This window comes from Peromyscus maniculatus, chromosome X (genome assembly GCF_049852395.1).
Source record: "Peromyscus maniculatus bairdii isolate BWxNUB_F1_BW_parent chromosome X, HU_Pman_BW_mat_3.1, whole genome shotgun sequence".
Taxonomy (NCBI): domain Eukaryota; kingdom Metazoa; phylum Chordata; class Mammalia; order Rodentia; family Cricetidae; genus Peromyscus; species Peromyscus maniculatus.
This window is the reverse complement of record NC_134875.1, coordinates 118,371,388-118,395,183: the sequence shown is the minus strand read 5'-3', so window position 1 is coordinate 118,395,183 and position 23,796 is coordinate 118,371,388. Positions and strand designations below refer to the sequence as shown.

Sequence of the window (23,796 nt, the reverse complement as noted above, 5' to 3'; positions counted from 1 at the left end):
ATATTGATCCTTCTGCCAAAGTCGCTAGCTGCTGGAGCTGGAGCTGGCTAGCGCTCTCTACCCTTCCGAGCGTCTGGCCCTCTTTCTTCCCTGGTTGCACCCAGGCGGGCTGGCCAACAGCTCCCGGGGCGTCCTGTGTGTGGCTGGAAGGTGAGCAGGGGTCAGCAGTCCCTTTGGGGCCGGGCCGGAGATGGTTAAGGGTGCACGAACGGCAGGAGCTGAGGGCCGCCAGGGCAAGGGGCGCGCCAAATTGGCGCGGGTCTGTAGACTGCTGGGCAGCATGGGTGACTTCTCTCCCCAGTCTGATGACTGACGCAGGAGGAAAGACGGGTTTGCACACTCAGACATATGGGAAGAGGGACACACACCCAACCACTCGGGACATATACGCTCGTTCACACTCATATACACGCGCGCGTACACACGCGTGCGTACACACACACACACACACACACACGAAGAGAAATCCATAAAACACCCCGGGAAGGAGAGATACCCAAATCCCCTAACACTTAGGAATAGGATGGTGGAGAGATGCGCACACGGACTGATACGCAAACACCTGGGTACACACATACCCAGTCTTTCCCTAACCACACGGGGACACCCACGCACAGGAGATCAAACCTTGCGCCAGAGTGACTGACTAATGCTGGGGAAAGCAAGGACGCTCGTGTTATTTGAGTTTGGCGACCTCTGACATCCTACCCAGTTGAGCATTTACTTAATGTCTTTGGCCCACACAGGTGAGGGAGCTTGGAAGATAAAGCCAGGGCAAAGACCATGTAGGCGGTTGGGAACATTGTCTGATTCATACCTTGGCTGAGGTTTCAGAATTGCGTTCCTTCCTTTCTTCCATCTTAGTAACTGAAAATACCAGATGAGACTTAAGTGCTGACCAAAAGGTTGATGTGTGTATTATTGTTTTGTTTTTAAGTGATGACACAACATATCCCGTGATCATACTTCTTTTGAGGAATAACTTTTCTGCAAGTTTCCAAATTGGCACGTGACCAGTCTTTTCACAGCGTCCTCATAAAATCAGACTGAATTTGGTTTTTGTTTTGTTTTGTTTGTACAAGTTTTGTTTTGTTTTGTTTTTTTTTCTCGCTAGTTCCACCGCAGTGGAAAATCCCTACACTGCCTGAAATCTCAACTAGAGTTGAAGGAAACCCGGGGCTTTCAACTAAGAACTATTTTCCTTTTTCTTTTCTTTCTTTACTCTTTTCTCCTTCCATTGCTGGAGACCAAACCCAGGGCCTTGTGCTTGCTAAGCACCAGCTAGCTCTACCCCTGAGTGAAATTCCCCACTCCTCCCTTAGTTAGGGACCTAAGTAGCCTGCTTTTACTTTGTCTTTTATACTCTTAGGTCGAAGTTATCACTAATTGTGTTGAACTCCAAATTATGTTATAGAAGAGTGCCATATCTAACAGTGGTGTGGCAGTTTCTTGTTTTCAGGGTTTTCATTACATTGTAGTCTTTGCTGTACTGAAACGTTTATGGTTTGGAGGCTTATTTACTTAGAACATTTGGGGATTTAAGAGCATTTTTGTTTCATTTCCTGGAAGGTTAGAGTAGACAAGCAAAAACTAGAACATCCATTGTTGGAGACTAGCAAATGCATTGGTGGTATTCTCTCTTTTTCCAAAGATCCTTCTTACATTTTCCCTGTCCAGTTACTTCCATTTTGTACTATAGTACTCTAAAGGCCTGGAGTTCTTTTAGTTTTAGCAATTTTTTAAACCTTTAATTAAACCTTGAATTTCTTACTATGTATTGGGAAGTCCTCCTCCATACCACATGAAATGGTTTTCCTGGTGTTTCCAAAGCAATGGTTCTGTTTTACAGATGATGAATTTGCTGGGACCCAGGAGGGTTAAATCTCCTTTCCAAGGTCACCCAGGGAGTGAGGGGCAGTGCTGATATTCAAAGCATGTTTGGGGGCCTTTCAGAGTAGTAGTTTTGCAACCAGGAAGAAATTTTATCCTCTCCAGGGATATTTTGAGAAATGTCTGGAAGCATTCTTGGGTCATACTCCAGGTCACACCTGGCTTCTTTAGTTCTTTAAGCATTTAAAAAAATGTCATTTTACTATTTAGGATAGCATTTTTATTATTTTAAAAGCTTGCTGGGGGAAAATCCTCTTTATTAAGAGGTATATGAATACCTGGTAATAGAATCCAATTTTTGTTTGTTCATATTTTTTGTCTTATTATTTATTTTTAAGCTGGCCTCAAACTTGGTATGTTATTGGAGGCTGGTTTTGAACTCCTGATCCTACTGCCTCAGCCTTCTAAATTCTGGGATTGTGGGGATGCACTACCACACAAGTTTTGGGATCTTTTTTTTTTCCCCCTAAGACTTTCAAGCTATTGGGAACCATTCCAGTGGACTTAGTTTGTTTCTTCAGTATTCCATTCATCCACAGATATTTTCTGAGCAGCTTGCCAGACCCTGGTACAAAGGTGCTGGCCAGAAGCAAGAAGAGTGGGGAAGCTTCCACCTTCCTGAGGCTTGCAGTCTAGTCACAATCATGAGACCAGGTTCTGACATGGTCCTAGAAAAGAATTTATTGTTTGTACTACTCAGGAACAGAGGTCAGGTGTTCATTAAGGAAACAACACATCCACACCCAGCACAGAAGTACCTGTGTCATGACATTCTTTTCCGGGCAGACTTAGATGAAGTGGAGAACACTTGCTGGGCTCTTTAAAGCTTTGTACAGTTGAATTAGGCGTGCGTGTTTATCAAATTATGTCCAGAAACTAGTCCCTCTCCCCCCCCCCATAATAGGGTCTCACTGTGTGGTTTCAGCTGGCTGCGAATTCACTTTGTAGACCAGGAGGCTGGCCTGCAACTCAATCCAGCTCACAGCCTCTTGCCTGGAGAAGCTATTTTTAATGAACATAAGAGTCTTGCTTAAATTTAGCCTCAGTAGATAATAGGTGTTTTATTGTTGAAATCAAGAAATAAAATGATGAAAAATTTAAAATAACATTCCTATAATTTTCTTTTTAAAGATTTATTTTTGTGTTTATGTGTATAAATAAACATGTGTGTGTTTCGCCTGCATGTGTGTCTGTGCACTACTTTCATTCCTAGTGCCCATGGAGGCCAGAAGAGGGTAATGGATCCCCTGGAACTGGAGTTACAGATGGGCTTTAGGTGTCACGTGGGTGTTGGGAATCAAACCTAGGTCCTCTGAAAGAGCAGCCAGTTCTCTTAACTGTTGAGCCGTTTGTCCATCCTGCATAGTTTTCTTTTTGGTGTTTTTCAGCCTGTTTTTTTCCCATGCTTGTTTAAGACCAGTCTGAGACCAGGCCTTTCAAAATACATGCTGCTCCATTCTAATGTTAGTTCTTACTGTTAGGTGAGCCTTTGGGATGGATGATGGCTATGGGTGTGAGAGACAGAGAGAAAGAGAAGAGGGGTTGAATCTCTAGGATTTTTCAGGAAAACGTTCACATGGTCAGTAGGTTTGTTTGTGGGTGTGGCTGTGAGAGTGTATGTGTATGTCTGGTACATGTGCACATGTGTATGTGGAGGCCAGAGAAGGATGTGGAGAGTTCAGTTCTATATTCCACCTATATTCCCTTGAGACCGTCTCTCACTGAACCTGGAGTTAGGCTGCTGGTCAGTAAGCTGCAGTAATCCTGGTGTTCATGAGACCACATCCAGCTTTTTCTGTGGGTTCTGGAGATTCGAACTCGGGGCCTTTTGCTTGTAGAGCAGGCTTTCTTACTTATGGAGGCATCTCCCCAGTTCTGTAGCTTTGGCTTTTGACTCCTGCCACTGCACAGTGTTTTTCTTTGCTAACAAATATAGATTTCTCTACTGCTTACCAGATGCTCTCTGCTATGGGGTGTGTGTGGTGGGCGTGGTGGGGAGGGGTACAGGAACGCTGAATTTGATACCACCTGAAACTGACTGCCAGCACATGCAGTGTAACAAAGGTATATGGGTTTTTTGTTTTGTTTTTCTGGGAAGGGTCAAGAGGACTTGGTGCCAGGGAGTCTTGCTCAATCATGACTTGTCTTGCTACTCTAGCATAGTTATGGCACCACATTTCTTTGTAAAAAGATACATTATTTCCTAATGTCTGCAAGACTATATATACATATGTATCTGTATATACATCAGGTAGAGGCAGCAAATCATTAACTGCGACATAATTCTGCCCTGGGCAGTTTGCTGGTTAAGCAGCAGGAGGAAATAAGCTAATTAGAAGTGGTGCCCAGTGAGGCTAAGTTAAAAGCTGTGTAGATAATAAAAGCTAGTATAAGAAAATAGGGTTTGTAACTACCAGGTCATCCACAGAGGCTATTTATTAAAGAGTTATTGGGGAGGGGAGGAACTGAAGTCCGAAAATGCCTCAGGGAGTTTGGTGGGGAATCAGGAAGCAAATGAAAGGTCAGGATACCTGAGGCAGGACACCTGGAGTCACCTAGGTGGTGGTGGTGGTGGGGGGGTGTCAGGCAGGCCTGTGGCAGTTCCAAGCCTGCTTTGCCTCAGGGTGCCTGGGCTGGTTAGATAACTTGGAGGAGAAATCTGTTTCTCAATGTGACTCTTGGTACTGTACATACTGTGATGTGCTCCGGGTATTTCCACATTCTGGATTTTTCCACTACAGTTTAATTTTTGGCCCTGATGATTTCAAGCTGTAGAATGTCATTGCATTGGAGACACAGACAGGCCATGGAGATGTAGTCAGTGAGTGTTAAGTAAGATAACACAGCTCTATATGGGGTAGAGGGAGTGTTTCAGAAAAAGTGTAGAGAAATAAAGCAGGCAGGCCTGGCTGTGTACTCTGTGGACACAGACTCCACTTTTGTCTTAGGCTGAAAGCATTATAAATGTTAGCCATTGTTGATAGGGGCCAGAGAAACAGTATGGAAGGATTCCACACATTCATTCTATGACTACGTTTCTTTTAATCTAAGGGTAAAGGGTAGCAAACAGTAATAGGGGCTGAATTAGTTTAATCTCAGGTTTTTGTGCTTTGGATTAGGTGTTCGGGTACAGAAGATGAGATAGCTTCCAGGAGGTTGCCGCTCATGAGCAGTTGTGTTAGCAGTGTTAGAGAAATGTGAAAAGGCCTCACACTTACTTCAGCGTCTTGCTGACTAGAACGCTAAAAAGGTAGAAGTGTTGAATGATTCTAACAGGGCCAAAAAGGCCAGGCAGGGTAGTACATGCCTGTAATCCAGGCACTTGGGAGACAGAGACAGGAGATTAGGACTCTTCAAGGCCATCCTTGGCAATATAGGAAGTTCCAGGCCAGCTTGGACCACATGAGACCCTGTCTCTGAAATAAAATAGAATAAAAACAAGTGGAAATCTCTGGGTTGCTGTTTTCAGCTAAGAACGTTGCTATAGTCTTTGTGATTTCAAGTTTGTATGTTTGATCTGGTAAATATACCTGGAATTACATACACAGTGTAGTAGGAAATCAAATCAAAGAAACTGCTAGGGGGACACATGTTGGTGAAAGCAGAGTAGTTGGGAGTGAATTCTAATACTCTTTTTATCAAGACAGGGTTTCACTGTGTAGCCCTGGCTGTCCTAGAACTAGCTCTTTAGACCAGGCTGGCCTCGAACTCACAGAGATCCTCCTGCTTCTGCCTCCCAAGAGCTGGAGCCTGGCTGAATAAGATTTGAAGATGTTGTGCCCAGATCGTAACCAGAGTGAGGGTCTTGTGCCTAGATCACGTTCCCAAAGCCGCCACTGGAGACTTTAGGTACAGAATGCAAAAGTAAGGTGTTTTCTAAGTTTACAAGCCTCCAGGGAGGTTCTTCCAAATCTCTCACTCACAGCAGGGAGGTTGGAAGGAGTGCTCCCCTTTCTTTGTGAGGCTAGTTCTTAAAGGCACAGACCATATAATTTATTTTAACCCGCCTCCCCTTTTTAGTCTTTTGGTCGAATATCCTGACTGTGTTTTCCAAAGTCCCTGTAGCAGATACAGCCACCTGGGGAAAAGGGGTCTAAGTTCTTATCTACACTTAGGAATCCTGGTTTAAGCTTCTCTTTGTCTGTAGGGGATAGAGTGGGGGGTTTTACTGAGGTATCACAAAGACAGTTGTTTCAGAGCAGCAGACAACTGCCATCTTTATGATCTGCCTTTTTTTTTTTTTTGATCCTGGGCAAACTCAACTTCAGAAAGTTATGTCACCAGAAGGAATGTGTGCAATGTAGTGTTGAAATTGTGAACTCCCCTGAGCATGGTACCACACGGATGCCAGCATCTCTTGTTTCCTTTAAATACTTAGAATAGCCTGGCCTACTCCTGTGAAGCCACATAACAAGAAGTTAGGAACCATAACATTAGAAGTTGGTGTTTTCCATTAGAGTTTATAAACGAACCTAAAGGTTTAGTGGTAAGGAAACAAGATGTTAAAGTTGGTTTTTAATTCCCTGCCACTCCCCTTCCAGTAAGTCTGTAAGTTTTGGCCCTGGGCTTGCAGTTTGGGAATGCTGCTGTTTTGGTTGTTGGGCTGCAAAGGAAAGCACCTGCCGGGTTTCCTATGCAGGCTGTCCTCCATTCCTACTTTGCTACCTCTTTTCTCCCCATTTTCTGCTATACGCACTTGTTCAGGAAGTAAGTGTGCTGGGAGGGTAGGAGGGTGCCTGTTCTTTCCCAGAGCGCTCCAGCTTTCAGCCTGCACCTGTCTAGGTGCTTAGAAAACTGCTGGAGAGCTAGGCAGTGCTTTTGCAGTTAGTTCTGTGGCTGACTTGCCTTGTCAGTCACTTCTTGAGTTAGTTTCACACTGCCACCTCTGTACGGTTAGCTTTCCAGTCTCAATATCTTGTTGCTGGTTTTCATCTAAAATAGTTTTTTTGCTTGGTGACTTTTTTGGCTGTGTACTTTTTTTTGAGTCCTTTCTGTCACTTGGTGGGGTGAGGATACCACTTTTGACCCACCATGTTTTGTTGGGCCTGGAGATGGTATTTAATCTTTGTTAGCTTTCTGCTGATCTGTGAAGCATGGGGAATAGTGTCTGAACTGTGGGATGTTTTAAGGGGCTGTGTCTTAGATACTGTGATGGTTAGTGTTGTCAACTTGACAAAAATGTAGAATCACTTGAGAGATGGGCCTCTGAAGATTCCTGAGGTGGGAGGAGCCCTCCAGTGTGGGTAGCACCATTTTCTGTTTGAGATCCTGAGTATTCATCCTCTCTCTGCTCCGCATTGTGATGTCATATGACTAGTCACTTCAGGTTCTTGGTTGTCTTGTCTTCCCCACTGTGGTGGGCTGTATGCTTCCTCCCCCCACCTCAACTGTAAGTCAAAAAACTCTTCCTTAAGTAGCTTTTATCAGAGTATTTTACCACAACAACAGGAAAGGAAACGAAGACAAATACTTAATAGATATTGTAGTAAGTAGCAGCTGTTAAAATAGAGCTGTAGCGCTTGATATTTAACTCAGTAAGACAGTAGCAATGGGTTGGGGAAGAAGGAGATAGAATTCTTTGGATCATTGAGTCAGGTAGATATGACAGAAGAGAGAGGTCTCAGAAGGATAAATAACATGGCTTGACATACTGAATTTGAATACTGTCATTTTAAAGGGGTTGGAAATTCTGGTGTGGCCCTGAGGTGTGTGAGAGGGTGAAGGAGTTAAGGAGTTCCTGGTGTTTATAGCCAGTGGGAAGAGGTATGGACTTCAACCTCAGGAGATTACATTCTTTGAGAGGTGTTAGGAAAGGGAGCCACCTGATTGAAGAAAAGCTGACATTTAAGAGAGAAAGCAGAACCCCTTGTCAGTTTCATGGACTATTTTAGGACTATTTTCAAGAGGGAGAGGATTATTGTCATGCAGTTTGGGCCTCATTGAGGCAATAATGGGGAGTGGTTAGTCCTGATTAAGACATGACGGATGCCACCCTGCCTCTGGGCAAATGTGTGATACTAGTAAGTTACTTTGTCAAGTGGGCCTCCATTTCCTTAGTTGTTTTTAGAAAATGTGATTACCCTTCGGAGATTCTGTGGCATGTACATCTTCAAGGAATTTGCTATCTGTTATCATGGCCACAGGTGGAGGGACAACCCTCTCCCCCCAAAAAAAACCACCCCCCCCCCAAAAAAAAACCTTCACTCTTCTTTCTCATCACTTTAGAGCCCCATGTTGAGAAGTGAGAAGAAGCTAGTGGTCATTTTCTCCTGACTTGCTCATGTTCCAGGGAATGGAGGTGTGTAACTCTGGAGAGTTAAGCTAGTGTGGAGGCAGATGGGGAAGCAGGCAGTGATGGGAAGAATAAGTCTAGGCTTGGAAAGATTTCCTGTGAGCAGAGTCCACGCCAGCATCTTAGTAGGGTTACTCTGGGTGCCACTGCACAGGTGTTAGTTACATCCGGGAAAGAACTTTGTGAAGAGCTACTTGCAGTGTCTGGCATGGGACTGGTGACAGCTTCTCTGTATGTAGGATGGAATTTCCAAGCCTCTAATCTGGGTGAGTCTTAAAACAGCTGCTCTTTCTATATATATCATTAGTCAGCAACCAAGAGCGGGCTCATGCCTCCAAGTCTCTTGGTGTTGAAGCTCAGAGGTAGCATTTTAAAGGCAGAAATCACAAAGACCATACATAACTCACATCCAAGTTAGATGAGGGTCAGAGTAACCTTGAAATGTTTGGTCCTGCCAGAGCATAGTGATTATTTCAGACACAATATGACAATTATTTTTGACTTATGCCTTTTTCAATTAGTGTAGTTTACATTAATTATTTTGTTTAATACATCTGGATCATGGTCGAGGTCATGGAGATCTCAGATGTGTTGCTAAGGCAGATGTGACTGTTAGGGAGGGCAGGTGGTTGGCTGAGAACTGTCTGAACAAACAAAATGGACTCAGGACAAAATGGCATTATCTTGGTCACTTTAGTATGTTGTGGGTTGTATTTGGTTTGTGTTTTTGCTGATTTTATTTTTCTAATATACATGTTTATTTGATTCTTTTCATAATATAATTTTCTTCCTTAAACCCTCAGCCATAATTCCTAGTATTTTTTTCCTTAGATAGTGTCTTGCTTTGTAGCCCAGGCTAGCCTTAAAATTGCAGTCCTCTTGCCTCAGCCTCCAAAGTGTAAGAATTACAGGTCTGGGATACCACACCAGCTTCCCATTATTCCTGTGGCTTTTCTCTGTTTTTTTTTTTTTTTTTTTTTTTCCTGTTTCATTTTGCCTTTTAAAATTCAACCTTAAACTGGGCATAATGGCACACACCTTTAATCCCAGCTCTCAGGGATGCACAGGCAGGTGGATCTCTGTCCTGCTTCTGCTTTACATTGCAAAATCCAGGACAGCCAGGGCTACATAGAGATCCTATCTGAAAAGACAACCTAACCTATTCCCACTCTTTTTTGCAGAGCACTGTTTTATGGGCCAGTGAGGTGACTCAGTGTCAGAGACCTGAGGTTTATGCCTAGGACCCACATGGTGGAGGCAGAGAACCACCTCCCACAAGTATCTCATGACACACATGATAGATAGATAGATAGATAGATAGATAGATAGATAGATAGATAGATAGATAGATAGATAGATAATGTACTGAAAATTGAGGCCAGGCCTAGTGGCAAGTATGAGGACCTGAGTTTGATCCCTAAAGCCCAGGCAAAAATGCCAGACTTGGTATCAAGCACTTGTAATCCCAGCACTAGGGAGGTAGAGACAGGAGGATCCTTGGGGCTCTCTAGCCAGACAGTCTAACCTAATTGGTGGGTGTTTAGGCCAATGAAAGATCCTGTCTCAAATGAGGTGGATGACATCCAAGGTTGTTCCCTGACTTCCATATGCAGTGTCCACACAAACACACCACACCACACCACACCATACCACACACCTGGTGAAAGCTGTTCTAATCTTCCTAGTATAAAGCCCAAACATGCAGGTCCTGTTACATTATTATCATGCTTATCCCGAGATCATATGGGATTCTGGGAGTTCCCCCTCATGTTCATTCATCACGCTGTAGACCTCCATTGTCTAATATCGTAGCTATTAGTGTTGTGGAATGCTTTAATTAAAATGAAGTTAAAAATTCAGTTAGTTAAGCAGACTAACCACATTTCAGATAGTCATTGGCCACATGTGGTTCACTGGACATCTCCAGCAATACAGAAAGCTCTGAATTATCTGTTATTTAGTTGCTTAATTGAATCTTTTGTCCTCCTACCTACCTAACTACAGGAATGCTCTTATGAAAAATTAATGTGTGTTTTTATTAAATTAGATGCTTCATTTTCCAGAAAGTGTGCTTACTGAAATGAGTTACTTAGAGTATGTGCTTTGTCAGTGATAGTTTAGTTTATTTATGGTTTGATTTCCACCGTTTTGTTTTATTCACCTTTCCTATCTGTGAGGCAGTATTCAGTGCTAGATAATCTATTTCACCTGGCCAAACCTTTTTTTTTTTTTTTTGAGACAATGTTTCTCTGTGCAACAGCTCTGGCTGTCCTGGAACTTGCTCTGCAGACTAGGCTGTCCTCGAACTCACAGAGATCTCCTGTCTCTGTCTCGTGAGTGCTGGGATTAAGTGCGTGCACCACCACTGCCTGGCACCACTTGGCTGAATCTTAAGCATCCACGTTCTTGTGGTTTGTCCCTTAGTTCCGGGGTTGTTGGGTTTTGCTTGTCACCTTTTTGCTATGGAGCTAGCACCCATTAGACTCCAGGACTTCCTTGGCTTGCATCTCATTCAGTTTCTCTCTCCCTCGCTCTCCACCTCCCTCCCCGCCCCCTCTCATAGCAACATTCGAGCTCACTACTTAGCTCAGACTGGCTTAGCTCAGACTGGCCTTGAACTTGTGATCTACATGATCTACATGTCTTCAACTCCTGAGTTCAGCGTTCTACAGGCATGTACCACTCTGTGCTGCCTGAAGTTCAGCTTCTTAAATAAACTTGACCCTTTTTTATATATAACTTATTTAACTTTATTTTTATAGGCATTGGTGTGAAGGTGTCAGATCCCCTGGAACTGGAGTTACAGCCAGTTGTGAGCCGCCATCTGGGTTCTGGGAACCGAACCTGGGTCCTCTGGAAGAGCAGCCAGTGCTCTTAACCACTGAGCCATCTCTCCAGCCCTGAAGCTCAGCTTATTAAGCTATAAAATTAAGTGAAATGGTAGCTATGTCTCTAATTAGGACATTCAGGGTGAATGAATGCAAAAGGAACTTGTGAATTTGGGGAAAGGAAAGAACCTTCCTAAATTTAAATCAGGAGTGATAAATTCAATTAAAATTCCCAGGAGTGAGAAGTTGCAGAGGGAGTATGTGTTTCTGAAGTTTTGAGGAGGTGGTTTACCAAAGGGAGCCTACTTTCCCTTTAGTACCTTACTAGAGGAATGTGCTAGATTTTCAGCATGTGCATGCTCGCTCCTTGTTGATGTCTGTAAGTAGTACTTAAAGTGGTTTTATCATTAGAATTGAAAGAATCATTTTTCCCCACATATTTTAATGGATATCAAAAATAAGAGGAAGAACTTGTATATAAGTATAGATAGAAACAATAATAGAATAACAAAATAAAACAAGTAAATGATTTATTTTAGCATTTATTTGCATGTCACTGTGCACAGAGCATTTTACTCAGTGTGGCAGACAAAAATAGGACAAATGAATTGTCTTCATTAGGGTTTCGTTTCTTTCTTTTTTTTTTTTTTTGGTTTTTGAGACAGGGTTTCTCTGTGTAGCTTTGTGCCTTTCCTGGAGCTCGCTTTGGAGACCAAGCTGGCCTTGAACTCTCAGAGATCTGCCTGCCTCTGCCTCCCAAGTGCTGGGATTAAAGGTGTGCACCACCACCACCACCACCACCACCACCACCACCACCACCACCACCACCACCACCACCACCACCACCACCACCACCACCACCACCGCCCGGCTCATTAGGGTTTCTATTCCTGTGACAAAATACCATGACCGTATAAACAACTTGGGGAGAAAACTTAACCTACTCATCACTGCCCCATCTGCCTCCATACCAGATTAACGTTCCACTGAGTTATTTCAATTTACAACTCTCAGGTCACACACCATTAATGAGGGAAGCCAGAGTAGGAACCTTGAGGCAGGAGCTGATGCAAAAGCCATGGAGGAACACTGTTTACTGGCTTGTTCCTCATGGCTTGCTCAGCCTATGTTCTTATAGCACCCAGGACTATCAAGCTCCGGGGTGGGCACTGCCCACACTTAGCTGTGCTCTCCCACTTCAGTCATCAATTAAGAAACTGCACCACAGGCTTCCCCACAAGCCAATCTAGAAGGAGCATTTTCTCAGTTGAGGTTTCCTCTTCCAAAAAGAGTCTAGCTTATGTCAAGTTGACAGCACACTAGCCACCACGTGAATGAGTAACGTAGGTGTTGTGTACCTCCTGGGGAGTTGACATTCTAATTGGGAAACAGACATATGCAACTGGGAGCATGTAAGCAAGTGAGATGAGAAATCATAGTGAAGGTGAGAATGAGAATGAGTACAAAGAAAAGAGAAAAGGTATCACAGAAGTCTATTGTATGAGGTGAGCTGAGCTAGGCCTCTGATGGCTGAGCTTTGTAGCCATTGTGGTAGGAAGGTGCCCCCTGGACCAAGGGCACAGCCCAGGCAAAGATGGGGACTCAGTGGAGGCAGAGAGAGCTTTGGATGAGCCTGGGGAGTTGTGCAGCTGCTGGGACGGACTTGGGAGCTTAGATAGCAGTAAGTAGTGCTCTAACCACTGAGCTCGCTCCCCAACCCCTCAGTTAAGTAAATACTTTCTACTTTGCTCAGCTAAACCTTTTTTTTTTTTTTAACAAAATTACATTTTCTTTTTTGGAGGGGAGAAGGTGGTTGTAGAATAATACATACTTTTTTTTTTGGTTTTTCGAGACAGGGTTTCTCTGTGTAGCTTTGCGCCTTTCCTGGAACTCACTTGGTAGCTCAGGCTGGCCTCGAACTCACAGAGATCCGCCTGCCTCTGCCTCCCGAGTGCTGGGATTAAAGGCGTGCGTCACCACCGCCCGGCTAATACATACTTTTTTTTTTTTTATCTCAAAAGTTGACAACAAAGAAGAAAATATGGGCATTTTTATAATGGCATATAATGTGTTTGTGTTGTGAATTTTTTTTCTCCTTGTGACTGTTTTTAACAAGCATATTTCTTTTTTATTAGAAGGCAAGGTAGACACGTTGACTACTAAAATTCGGAATGGCAAATGTTAGCATGGCTAAAGAGGTTCAGTCAGAATTGGAAGTATTTGAGAGGGGGTGAGGTCTAGCTGCACTGGCAGCTAAGAGTTAGCCAGGTACCAATAAAAGAGGTGGGGATGGGAGCGAGCAACAGGCAGCTGGAAGACTATGGTGAAAATCTTACTGGAGAATGGAGAATCAAGCAAGACACAACCACCTCGGTTTTGGTACTTAAGATCAGCTGACACCATTGGCAGTGTGACAGAGATTGTGAGGTATCTTAGCTCTACTTGAGGGCTTCTTCTTCCTGTCATTTGCAGCTTATTTCTGTGGCAACCAGTTACCTTTCTGGGCTCTGTCTCTCCAAGTCTTATACTACTGAAGGTATCTCAGTGGCTTTTCTTAATCCTAGGGTGTAGGCAGAAATCCTTCCAGTGGATTCTAAGACCCTTCCTATGCAGGATCCCCTATCTCCAGTCCCATCTTCCTAGTAAACTTAATTCTTCACCTGCCTCAGGGTCTCTCAGTCCACGCCAGCATCAGGGTTCCTTAGCAGGAACCTTGTGTTGATCCATTGTCCTGGTTCTGGCTCTTTGCTTTTCTCAGCTCCATTGTCTTAACCTGCTTTCCTGAATCAGATACCCTCTCCCTTGGAGTCAAACATTTGTTAAGGCTGCTTCCTAAGGGCAGCATGTGGCTAAATGGTCATTGAGATGTGGTTGGAGCATAACACGCTAGAAACCTACATTCGGGCTCTTATTAACACAGTGTAAAACAACCTGGTTTTCCTCTGGTACTGGAAGGTACCTTGTCTTTACCTGCAGCTCAGCAGTTGAAGTAGTGAGCTTGTGTTTGCAGGGTCATGTATATAAAGTAAGGCCTGATGGTGGCTGGTATCACACACTGCTCTGTGACATACTGGCATGCAAGGCCTAGGCCTGACTAAGGGAATCTCACATTTGTACATTGTACTCCTCACTGGAGGAAATGGTAGATTGTTCTTTGGTTTTTGGCTGAGTGTGAATAGTTGTACTCTGTTCTATGTGTCTCTCACTTTGTAGGACCTGGTATAGTTGTGACTTCATGTAGTTGTTACCCTCAGGGCAGAACTGTGTGGTTTGTATCATTAATGTATGGCACATAGTGGGTGCTGTCTAAATATGTGGTGGAGAGCTGCTTTCATCCATTTTATGAAAGTGGAGGCTTCTGTGGAGATGATTCAGAGAGCTGCAGACTTTGACTCATGTTTTACTTAAAGCATTTTTAAATACAAAACACTTGGTTGGGGATGTGGCTCAGCTGGTACGTAGAGAGAGACCCACAGAGGTTTCCTAGTGAGAACTTACTCAGGGTCAGAGAATCTGAGCTTACTTTACCCAGCAGGGGCTGCGTAAGGGGATGATTGGACCACAGGTGTGGTTACCAGGTGTGTGGAAGAGTCTGCACTTGGCTATGCGGTATGCTTTGATCTAGCAAGGGGGAGGTCTTTTGGCCCGCTCCTTGGCATTGTTATAAAAGCCCTTTTGAAGAGACAGAAGGGGCCAGGGGATTTTGATCCAGGTCCTCCCAAAGCTATACTGTGTTTCTGTCTGTCTCCTTTCTGCTATCTTTCTATCTAAAAGTTTCTTATTACTCTTTCCCTGCTCATAGGAACCCTTTAAAAGGTGGGAGTTGGCCTCCCATTTTGGTAGAGTCTTGCCTAGCATGCATGAAGCTCTGGGTTTGATTATCAGCGCCATACAAAACTGGGCATGGTGGTACACACCTATAAGCTTGGCATTCAGGAGGTAGAGGCAAGAGGCTCAGAAGTCTCAAGCTCATCCTTAGCTAAGTACTGAGTTTGATGCCACCCTGTGCTACGTGAGACTGTGCCTCACAAAAATCTAAAGGAAGAAAAACCCAGCCGGGTGGTGGTGGCGCACACCTTTAATCCCAGCACTCAGGAGGCAGAGCCAGGCGGATCTCTGTGAGTTCGAGGCCAGCCTCCTCTGCAGAGCAAGATCCAGGACAGGCACCAAAACTACACAGAGAAACCCTGCCTCCAAAATCCAAAAAAAAAAAAAAAAAGAAAAGAAAAGAAAAACCCAGAGGATATGCAAGCATACTTTATGCTACATATTGGCAGATTAGCCTACTGGTTCTGTTGAATTAACTAATTCTTCTGCAGACCTTGAAATCGAACAAACAAAAGACTTACTGCTTCCACCTGCTTATTTCCTTTATAACTGCAGCAACAACAGTAAACCCCTCAAAAAAAAAAAAAAAAAAGGCTGCATTTGAAGTAGCCCAGTGAGTTAACTGTTTGGGCTTTGGGGTATTCTTCTACATTAATAGCTTAACTCTTTTACTAGCTCTGTGATCTTGTATCATATATAAGCTCTCAAGCCTATCATAGGCAGTAATAGGAAAAGTTATTTCTTAAGTATTGTCCTATTGCTGTGAAGAGACACCATGACCAAGGCAACTTAGAAAAGAAAGCAATTAATTGGGGGCTTGATTACAGTTTCAGAAGGTAAGTCCATGACCATCATGGCAGGGAGCATGGCAGGCAGGCATGGCACTGAAGCAGTAGCTGAGAGCTTATATCTAATCCACAAGCAGAGAAAGAGAGAAACTAACTGGAATGGCTGGGCTTTTGAAACCTCAAAGTTCACCCTCAGTGACATACCTCCTTCCACAAGGCCACACCTCCTAAGCCTTACCAAACAGTTCTTCCTACTGGGATGAATCATTCAAATATATAAGCTCTAGGGGCTGGTCTCATTCAAACCACCACAGATAAGAAACTTGAGTAAATGTGGGGTGTCAGGGCATATGGCATACAGGGCTCTCTCTATCAGTGTTAGCTGCTGCTGTTTTATCCTTAATCCTAAATGTCAGCATTTTAGAGTCATGTTTTAATTGATTAGATGTGTAAGTTAAAGACAGCTATGTGTAAGTTTCACAAAAATACCCTTTCTTTTAAAAAGGGTGATGGGGGTGGGGGTGCTGGAGAGATGGATTATCCTATAAGAGCACCTGCTGCTCTTCCAGCGGACTTGAGTTCAATTCCTAGCACCCATGTCAGGTTGCCTCACAAATGCCTAACTCTACTGTGGGCCTGGTGGAGTTGGTGAGATCCAGCTTCCTTTTCTGACTTCAGCTATCACCCCACCCACACACAGCATACACTCACAAGAGACACACATACATACATATAAATAGTAAAAAATATTTTAAAAGGTGGTGAGAGAGAGAGACAGAGACAGAGAGACAGAGACAGAGACAGAGACAGAGAGACTGACTGACTTCTTTGGCCTCCTAATGAAGGTCTGCATGTAATTTGTTCTGCTTATAGCGGTTTATGGCCATTAAAAAAACCTGTCTATAAAGTTGCCTATTAGGGACTTGATGTTCTCATTCCACAGAAAGTTCCTACACTCTTGTAATAGGCTTGGCACTGTAGTGAACAACCTGTGTGCAGTCATCTGAGTAAATGTTCCAGCAGCCCTTGGAGGTAGATACTGCTGTTCCTGCCGTTCCCATGCGGTTTCAGGGAATTAAGTTCACCCACCCTTGGGTTGTGCCCCTTGCTTGGTGGTCCTGGAAACATGCTCTCCCTCCCGATACTGCTCTCATTCATGCATAGAAGCCTTTGCTTTTTTGCTTTGGTTGCTTTATGACACTGCACTATCTCCAGGCCTTAGCCTGACTCTATGGATCATATTGGTGCTTCTCTTTCCCTTGGCTCCTCTGTTTTCCCCGTGTTATCCTTATTTTATTGTCTGGGACATGGTTATAATTCCTCGTATAATTTTATAGTTGTGCCTGCATGTGAAAGTTAGAATAGAAGGGTGGGCAGGTAAAAACCTCGACAGAGGAGCCGGGTGGTGGTGGCGCACGCCTTTAATCCCAGTACTTGGGAGGCAGAGCCAGGCGGATCTCTGTGAGTTCGAGGCCAGCCTGGGCTACCAAGTGAGCTCCAGGAAAGGCGCAAAGCTACGCAGAGAATCCCTGTCTCGAAGAAAAAAAAAAACTAAACAAACAAAAAAGAAAAACACCTTGATAGAGGAAAAACAATAATTAAAATACAGTATTTGATGTAGGGCTGTTTTTAGTTTGAGATAGATCATAGATAGCATTTAGGTATTTTTAAATTAAATATAGATGTAGTCAAATGCTTTTTTTACATTTAATTCTTTTTACACTTAAAATTATAAAAACAGGTACAGGCCTGCAATCCTAGTTATTCTGGAGGCTGGGGTAGGAAGATTGAAAATTGAAGGTCTGACTTAGACTACAGGGCAGGTTCAAGGCTAGCCTGGGCAACACAGTGAGACCTGATCTCAAAATAAAAGTAATAAAAGAGCTGGGGTTATATAATTCACTGTTAGAGCTTGCCTAGGATATACACGGCCTTGGGTTCAATCTGTAATACTATAGAAGAAAAAAAATCACCAAAACAAATGTACACCACTAATGTGAGCTTTGAATTTTTTTTCTGCAGATTATGATGCTTGAACTGAACTACTAAGGTGAGGTTCATGACCTGTGTATTATGCTTTTTTTATTCAGATGTCTTTATTTGTAGAATTGAGCTATATTAAGTAATGATAAACTTGATGAAGATTATTGCTTTTAGACAATCTTTCCAACTGTGGAATATCAGAGTTCATATAACATTTTTAGCTGAAAATTTAAAGTTACATGGTAGCATATTTTTATTCCTTTAGCTTATGCTAAAGAAATCTCAAAGGTTCCTCTGCTTTTAGAAAAGAATAGAGGAGGGGCTCAGTGGTTAATAGTGTTTGTACTCAGCTGGATGTGGTGGCACACACCTTTAATCCCAGCTCTTGGGAGGCAGAGGCAGACAAATCTTTTGAGTTCAAGGCCAGTCTGGTCTACAGCTAGTTCCAAGACAGCCAGAGCTATTACACAGAAACCCTGTCTGAAAAAAAAAACAAAAACAAAAAATAAAATGAATGAATGAATGAAAATAAAGTGTTTGTACTGTAGCAGTTTGGTTTCTAGCACCCATGTAATAAGCAGCTCACAGCTGCCTGTAACTCTTGCTCAAGGGACTGTAATGCCCTCTTCAGGCCTCTGGGTATCCATACACATCACATATACACATACACATAAATAAAGAAATAAAAAAGAACAGGAAACATTTTTATGTCCATAAGCTTGCTGTGACTATATTAATGAGTGGATTGAATTTTTCTCTTAAATATCATTGGGAACTAAGATGGTTTATATACTTATTTATAACACCATGTGTATCTGTGTACAACTCTAAGGTTAGAATCAAAGAAGTGGTCATGTGTGTTAATAATGTTAGCAAAGGCCCATATGTTCCCAAGTAGGAATGTCTGGGAGCCCCAAACAGTAAGTGCATGTCAAAAATATTACCAGGTATGTGGAATTTGCAAATGTCAGATTTCTTTTAAAATATCATGAATAGGAAAATCCCACATAATTAGGACAAAAAGGATTGCTACAATTACGTAAGTTTGTTTTCCTCTCCAAACAGATCATGGAACTTTAGTGTTCTTGTCAGTTAACTGACAAGAACAACATTGATGGGGGTGATGGGCAAGGGTTTCCAATAGAGGCAATAACCAAGCTGAGGAGGTCTAAGGGCAGGCACAGCAGTGAATTTGGTGTGGGAGTATAAGCAACACTAGCTGAGGGAGCAGCATGTGCTTGGTCAAAGGCATATAGACAGTGAGTTGTTGTATGATGACATTATTCCTGTGAATAAACACCCACTCACCCAGATAGGGAATTGACAACAGGACCACTAAAGACTAGCTAGCTTGGTGAATCAATGTATAGGAGAAATGCCCATAGTCAGCTGTGTCCCTTCCCATCATTGGTGACAGCTTGTGAAAGTTGGAAAGCCTGGAGCTCACTACACAGCTGGCAGGTAGCTCAACAGGTCCATCATTCCTGGTGGCTTAGGTTGATCTGAGCCTTTTCTAGGCAGCTCTGCTACTTTCTTTCTTCTAAGCCAGTGGTTTTTCAACCTTCCTAATGCTGCGATCCTTAAATACAGTTCCTTATGTTATGGTGACCCCCCAACCATAAAATTATTTTTGTTGCTACTTTGTTTTTTTATTTTTGGTTTTTCGAGACAGGGTTTCTCTGTTTAGCTTTTAGCTTTGGTGCCTGTCCTGGATCTCGCTCTGTAGACCAGGCTGACCTCGAACTCACAGAGATCTGCCTGCCTTCGCTAGGTTTGTTGCTACTTTATAACTGTAATTTTGCTACTATTCTGAATTGTAATGTAACTAATATGCAGATGGTTTAGGCAACCCTTGTGGAAAGGGTCATTCTGCCTCCCAAGGGTTTTAACCCATAGGTTGAGAACCACTGTTCTTTAGTCTCTGCTTCTTCCAGGCATCTGGGAGTCTGAGAGTCTTATTTGGAGCTTGGCTTATCTGAGAATGACTCTCAGCAATCTTTACTCTTATATATACTCTTGGGGAGGGAGGGTCCTAGTGAATCTGGTCAGTTTTAGGGACTTCCTAAATTATTCTGAGTTATTTAATTCCTGTTTTAATGAGCTTCTGTGGAGGTATTTTACCTCTGTGGTGATATATTGTGTAGTCTAATAAACTTGCCTGAGGATCAGAGGACAGAACCAGCCACTAGATTAGACATAGAGTTCCGGCAGTGGTGGCACACACCTTTAATTCCAGCACTTGAGATGTCATGCTTTTGCTTGGGAAGCACACATGCCTTTAATCCCAGGAAGTAATAATGGCAGGGCAGAGAAAGGTATATAAGGTGTGAGGAAACAGGAACTCATTTGTTAGGCTGAGGATTTCATAGAGTTAAGAACAAGTGGCTGGCTGTTCTGCTTCTCTGATCTTTCAGTTTTCACCCTGATATCTGGCTCTGTTTTTTTTTTTTTTTAAATTAAAAAACCATCAAAGATTCGAACAACACACTGCCCTGTAAACACTCTATCTTAAGATTCCCTCCAAAATGGTAGGTTTTAATCTGAGAGGAAACTGTTTGTTACACACCACTTGTGGTGGGATGGCCAAGTCAAAGTTGAGTTGAGTTCTTTAAGCCTGAAGAATAAACCATTGGAGAATTTTAATTTGGGTGAGTTTCAGATGCTTTCCCTATGTTGAAATACAGCCCAGTGGGGACACATCCTGCGAAATGCATCATTACATGATTTCAGTGTACTGTGAATGTCCTCGAGGGTGCTTACATAAGCCTAGGTGGGGTTAGTCAGTCACTTTCCAGGGTCTCTTGATATAATTATGAAACCGGGTAAGTGGGAGCTATGTGAGGCGTGCTGCTTTGGCTTCAACGTTATGCTTCTCTTGCCACTGTCTTTTGAGTCCTGGGATTACAGGCAATAGACCACCACACCCAGCTTTGCCTTCCCTTTTTATTCATGTTTTCCCCTAACTTGATTTCTCTCACAGTGTATTTTACCAGAGTAGTAGACCATATAGTTAGAAATGCAGGATTTTTGTATGTTACAGAAGTATTCAGTAATACTGGATACCTTCACATTTAATAAGGAGACAAACATAATATCTACTACACTGGTAATAGAAATTCATCCTAGTAGATAAAGCAATTATTCTTCATTTCTTTACTATTTTCCCCACCGTGGGAGTCAACAATACCCATTTTCATGATAAAGCTAATGACTTTTTATTTTACAACTCTGTTGTCCAGTATAGCTAAAGGCTGTTTAAATGTGGCCACTTAAATTAGCTGAAATTAAATAAATGGGGCCAGAAGTGTAGCTCAGTGGTAGATGTTTTAATGTGTAGCAGGCACAAGGCCCAATCCCCAGCACCTAAATTAATTAAATTCAGTTCCTCACTAGTCAAGTGCTCAACAGCCACATACAGCTATTGAGTACCATGTTGGACCTTTCCATCATTATGTAAAAATCTTGGGCTTTTTTTTGGGGGGGGGGGTTGAGACAGGGTTTCTCTGTGTAGCTTTGGTGCTCTGTAGACCAGGCTGGCCTCCAACTCACAGAGATCCACCTACCTCTGCCTCCCGAGTGCTGGGACTAAAGGCGTGCGCCACCACCGCCTGGGTTTTTGTTTTGTTTTGTTTTTTTGATAAAAATCTTTCAGACAGTGCTGATGTAAGAAACTTAATTTTCCCTTTATAACACTTAATATACTTAGTAGATGATTTAGTTTGATTCAACTTAAGTAGGAACAAAGGTGAAAAGGAGTTTTAGAGCAAACAGGATTTGCCTTAGGTTGATAATTGCTAAAGATGGGGTTAGGTTTTATGGGAAACCTGGAAGTTTTGTGTATGTTTAATTTTGTCTTTTGATCAAGTGTTTCTCTGAGTACCACTGGCTGTACCTGGAACTCAGAGATCCGCCTGTCTCTGTCTCTCAAGTGCTAGGATTAAAGGCATGTGCCATGACCACTCAGCTGTGAAATTTTTTTTACAATGAAAAATTAAAACATCAAGTGGGGACAGTGCTCCCATCAGCACTCAGAAGTGGCTGTCAGACGGGCGGCAGTGGCGCACACCTTTAGTCCCAGCACTCGGGAGGCAGAGGCAGGCGGATCTCTGTGAGTTCAAGGCCAGCCTGGTCTACAGAGTGAGTTCCAGGATAGGCTCCAAAAGCTACAGAGAAGCCCTGTCTCGAAAAACCAAAAAAAAAAAAAAAAAAAAAAAGTGTAGCCATCAAGGCATAGGCATCAGAAATATCACTCACACAGACTGACTCCTGTAGTGTAGGAAAGTTTTTAAATTCTGCACCTCTTTAGAGGGTATGTCTAATATATTAGCACATTTTCACTTAAGATTGATTTTCATTTTACTTTACACATATATGCCATGTGGGGTGGGGAGATGGTTCAGTTGCTAAAGTGCGTGCTCTGCAAGCATGAGGACCTGAGTTGGGATCCCCGGGATCCATGGAAAAAGCTGGGTATGGAAAGGTACCTGTAATCCCAGCACTGGTGAGGCAGACAGGAGGATTTCTGGCTTGTTTGCTGGCTATCCAGCATAGCAAAATCAGTGGAGCTTCAGGTGAGAGACCTTGTCTCAAACACTACCTCCCTGCTCAAAAATAAAAATGGTGGAAGACACCTGGCATTGACTTCTGTCCTGCATGTGTGCATGTACATACACCCACACCCATATCATGGCTACATATTTGCTAAGAGTCAGAGCTGCCCAAATGAGTTTTATGAGTCTTAAGCTCTATTATATGAAAAAGTCCATGTTGCTGACACTGTCTTTCCAGTGAAGACAGTAAACTCTTTGTACTCTACTTGATTGGTTTTTATTTTTATTATATGAATCAGTGAGCTTCTGGAAGCCTCTGGCTTTCCTGCTCCATAGTGCCTGTATCTGAAGTGAGAAGGGGAAGGACAGTAGGAACATCTATCAGTGAACTGGGGATTGAGGGACTGCAGTTGTTAAGGAAACCTATGGACTTTGGACCCTTGACCTGTATCAGTTTAGTGTGGCTGAGGCTTGGAGGAGCCTATGATAGTGATGGCTCAGAGAAAGGTTTTTGAGGTTAGATTTGGTCTCAAGTCCAGCTTCACAGTCAGCTGTGATGCAAGGAAGGGCAAGAGTGACACTTGACTGTTATTTCTAGGGAATAATGAAAATGGATAGGGTTTGGTACATGGCTAAGTGACAGTTCTCATTACTTAGGTAGTTCCTTTGCAAAGAGGAATGAGGGCCGTTTTTATTTCACTTAAAGGCTGGTTTTGTTAAAATTGTGCGGATCAAAACAGTATAAAGGCATGTAATGGATCCCCCCCCCCCATTTTTGTTTTTTTACAGGATTCTGAAGTCAAAACTCATACTGTTAATAATGGCAGGAAAATCATCTCTTTTTAAAGTAATTCTTCTTGGAGATGGTGGAGTTGGCAAGAGTTCTCTTATGAACAGATACGTAACCAATAAATTTGATGCCCAGCTCTTCCACACAATAGGTGTGGAATTTTTAAATAAAGATTTGGAGGTGGACGGACATTTTGTTACCATGCAGATTTGGGACACAGCTGGTCAAGAGCGATTCCGAAGCCTGAGGACACCATTTTACAGAGGTTCTGACTGTTGCCTGCTTACTTTTAGTGTGGATGATTCACAAAGCTTCCAGAATTTGAGCAACTGGAAGAAGGAATTCATATATTATGCAGATGTGAAAGAGCCCGAAAGCTTTCCTTTTGTGATTTTGGGCAACAAGATTGACATAAATGAACGGCAGGTGTCTACAGAAGAAGCCCAAGCCTGGTGCAGGGACAACGGCGACTATCCTTACTTTGAAACAAGTGCAAAAGATTCCACCAATGTCGCAGCTGCCTTTGAGGAGGCAGTTCGAAGAGTTCTGGCTACAGAAGATAGGTCAGATCATCTGATTCAGACCGATACCGTCAATCTGCACCGAAAGCCCAAGCCAAACTCATCTTGCTGTTGATGGCATTAAAGAGATGATTGGTGCATTCTAACACACACACACACACACACACACACACACACACACACACACACACACACACACACACGGAGGTTGAAAAAGAGAATATTTGCAGGAGGGTTCATCTACTAATAAAATTCAACTAACGAATACTGCTGCCTCATTAGTTGGTGGGAGAAGGGACACATTCACTCTGGAGGAAATCTACTCA

General features: G+C 43.0%; 1 protein-coding gene across 3 annotated transcripts; it reads left to right on the top strand.

Annotated features, from left to right (window-relative positions):
• Positions 1-23,735, top strand: Rab9a (RAB9A, member RAS oncogene family). 3 transcript variants are annotated; one of them, XM_006973185.4, is made up of 3 exons: positions 1-150; positions 17,649-17,676; positions 22,949-23,735. In XM_006973185.4, exon 3 carries the CDS (start codon positions 22,980-22,982, stop codon positions 23,583-23,585), a length of 606 nt encoding a protein of 201 aa, XP_006973247.1. In that variant the 5' UTR covers positions 1-150; positions 17,649-17,676; positions 22,949-22,979; the 3' UTR covers positions 23,586-23,735. The 3 variants fall into 3 exon arrangements, with proteins under 3 accessions (XP_006973247.1, XP_042124966.1, XP_042124965.1); XM_042269031.2 differs by lacking the exon at positions 1-150 and adding an exon at positions 7,259-7,279; XM_042269032.2 differs by lacking the exon at positions 17,649-17,676 and having other exon boundaries at positions 13-150.
• The last annotated feature ends 61 nt before the right edge of the window (positions 23,736-23,796 follow it).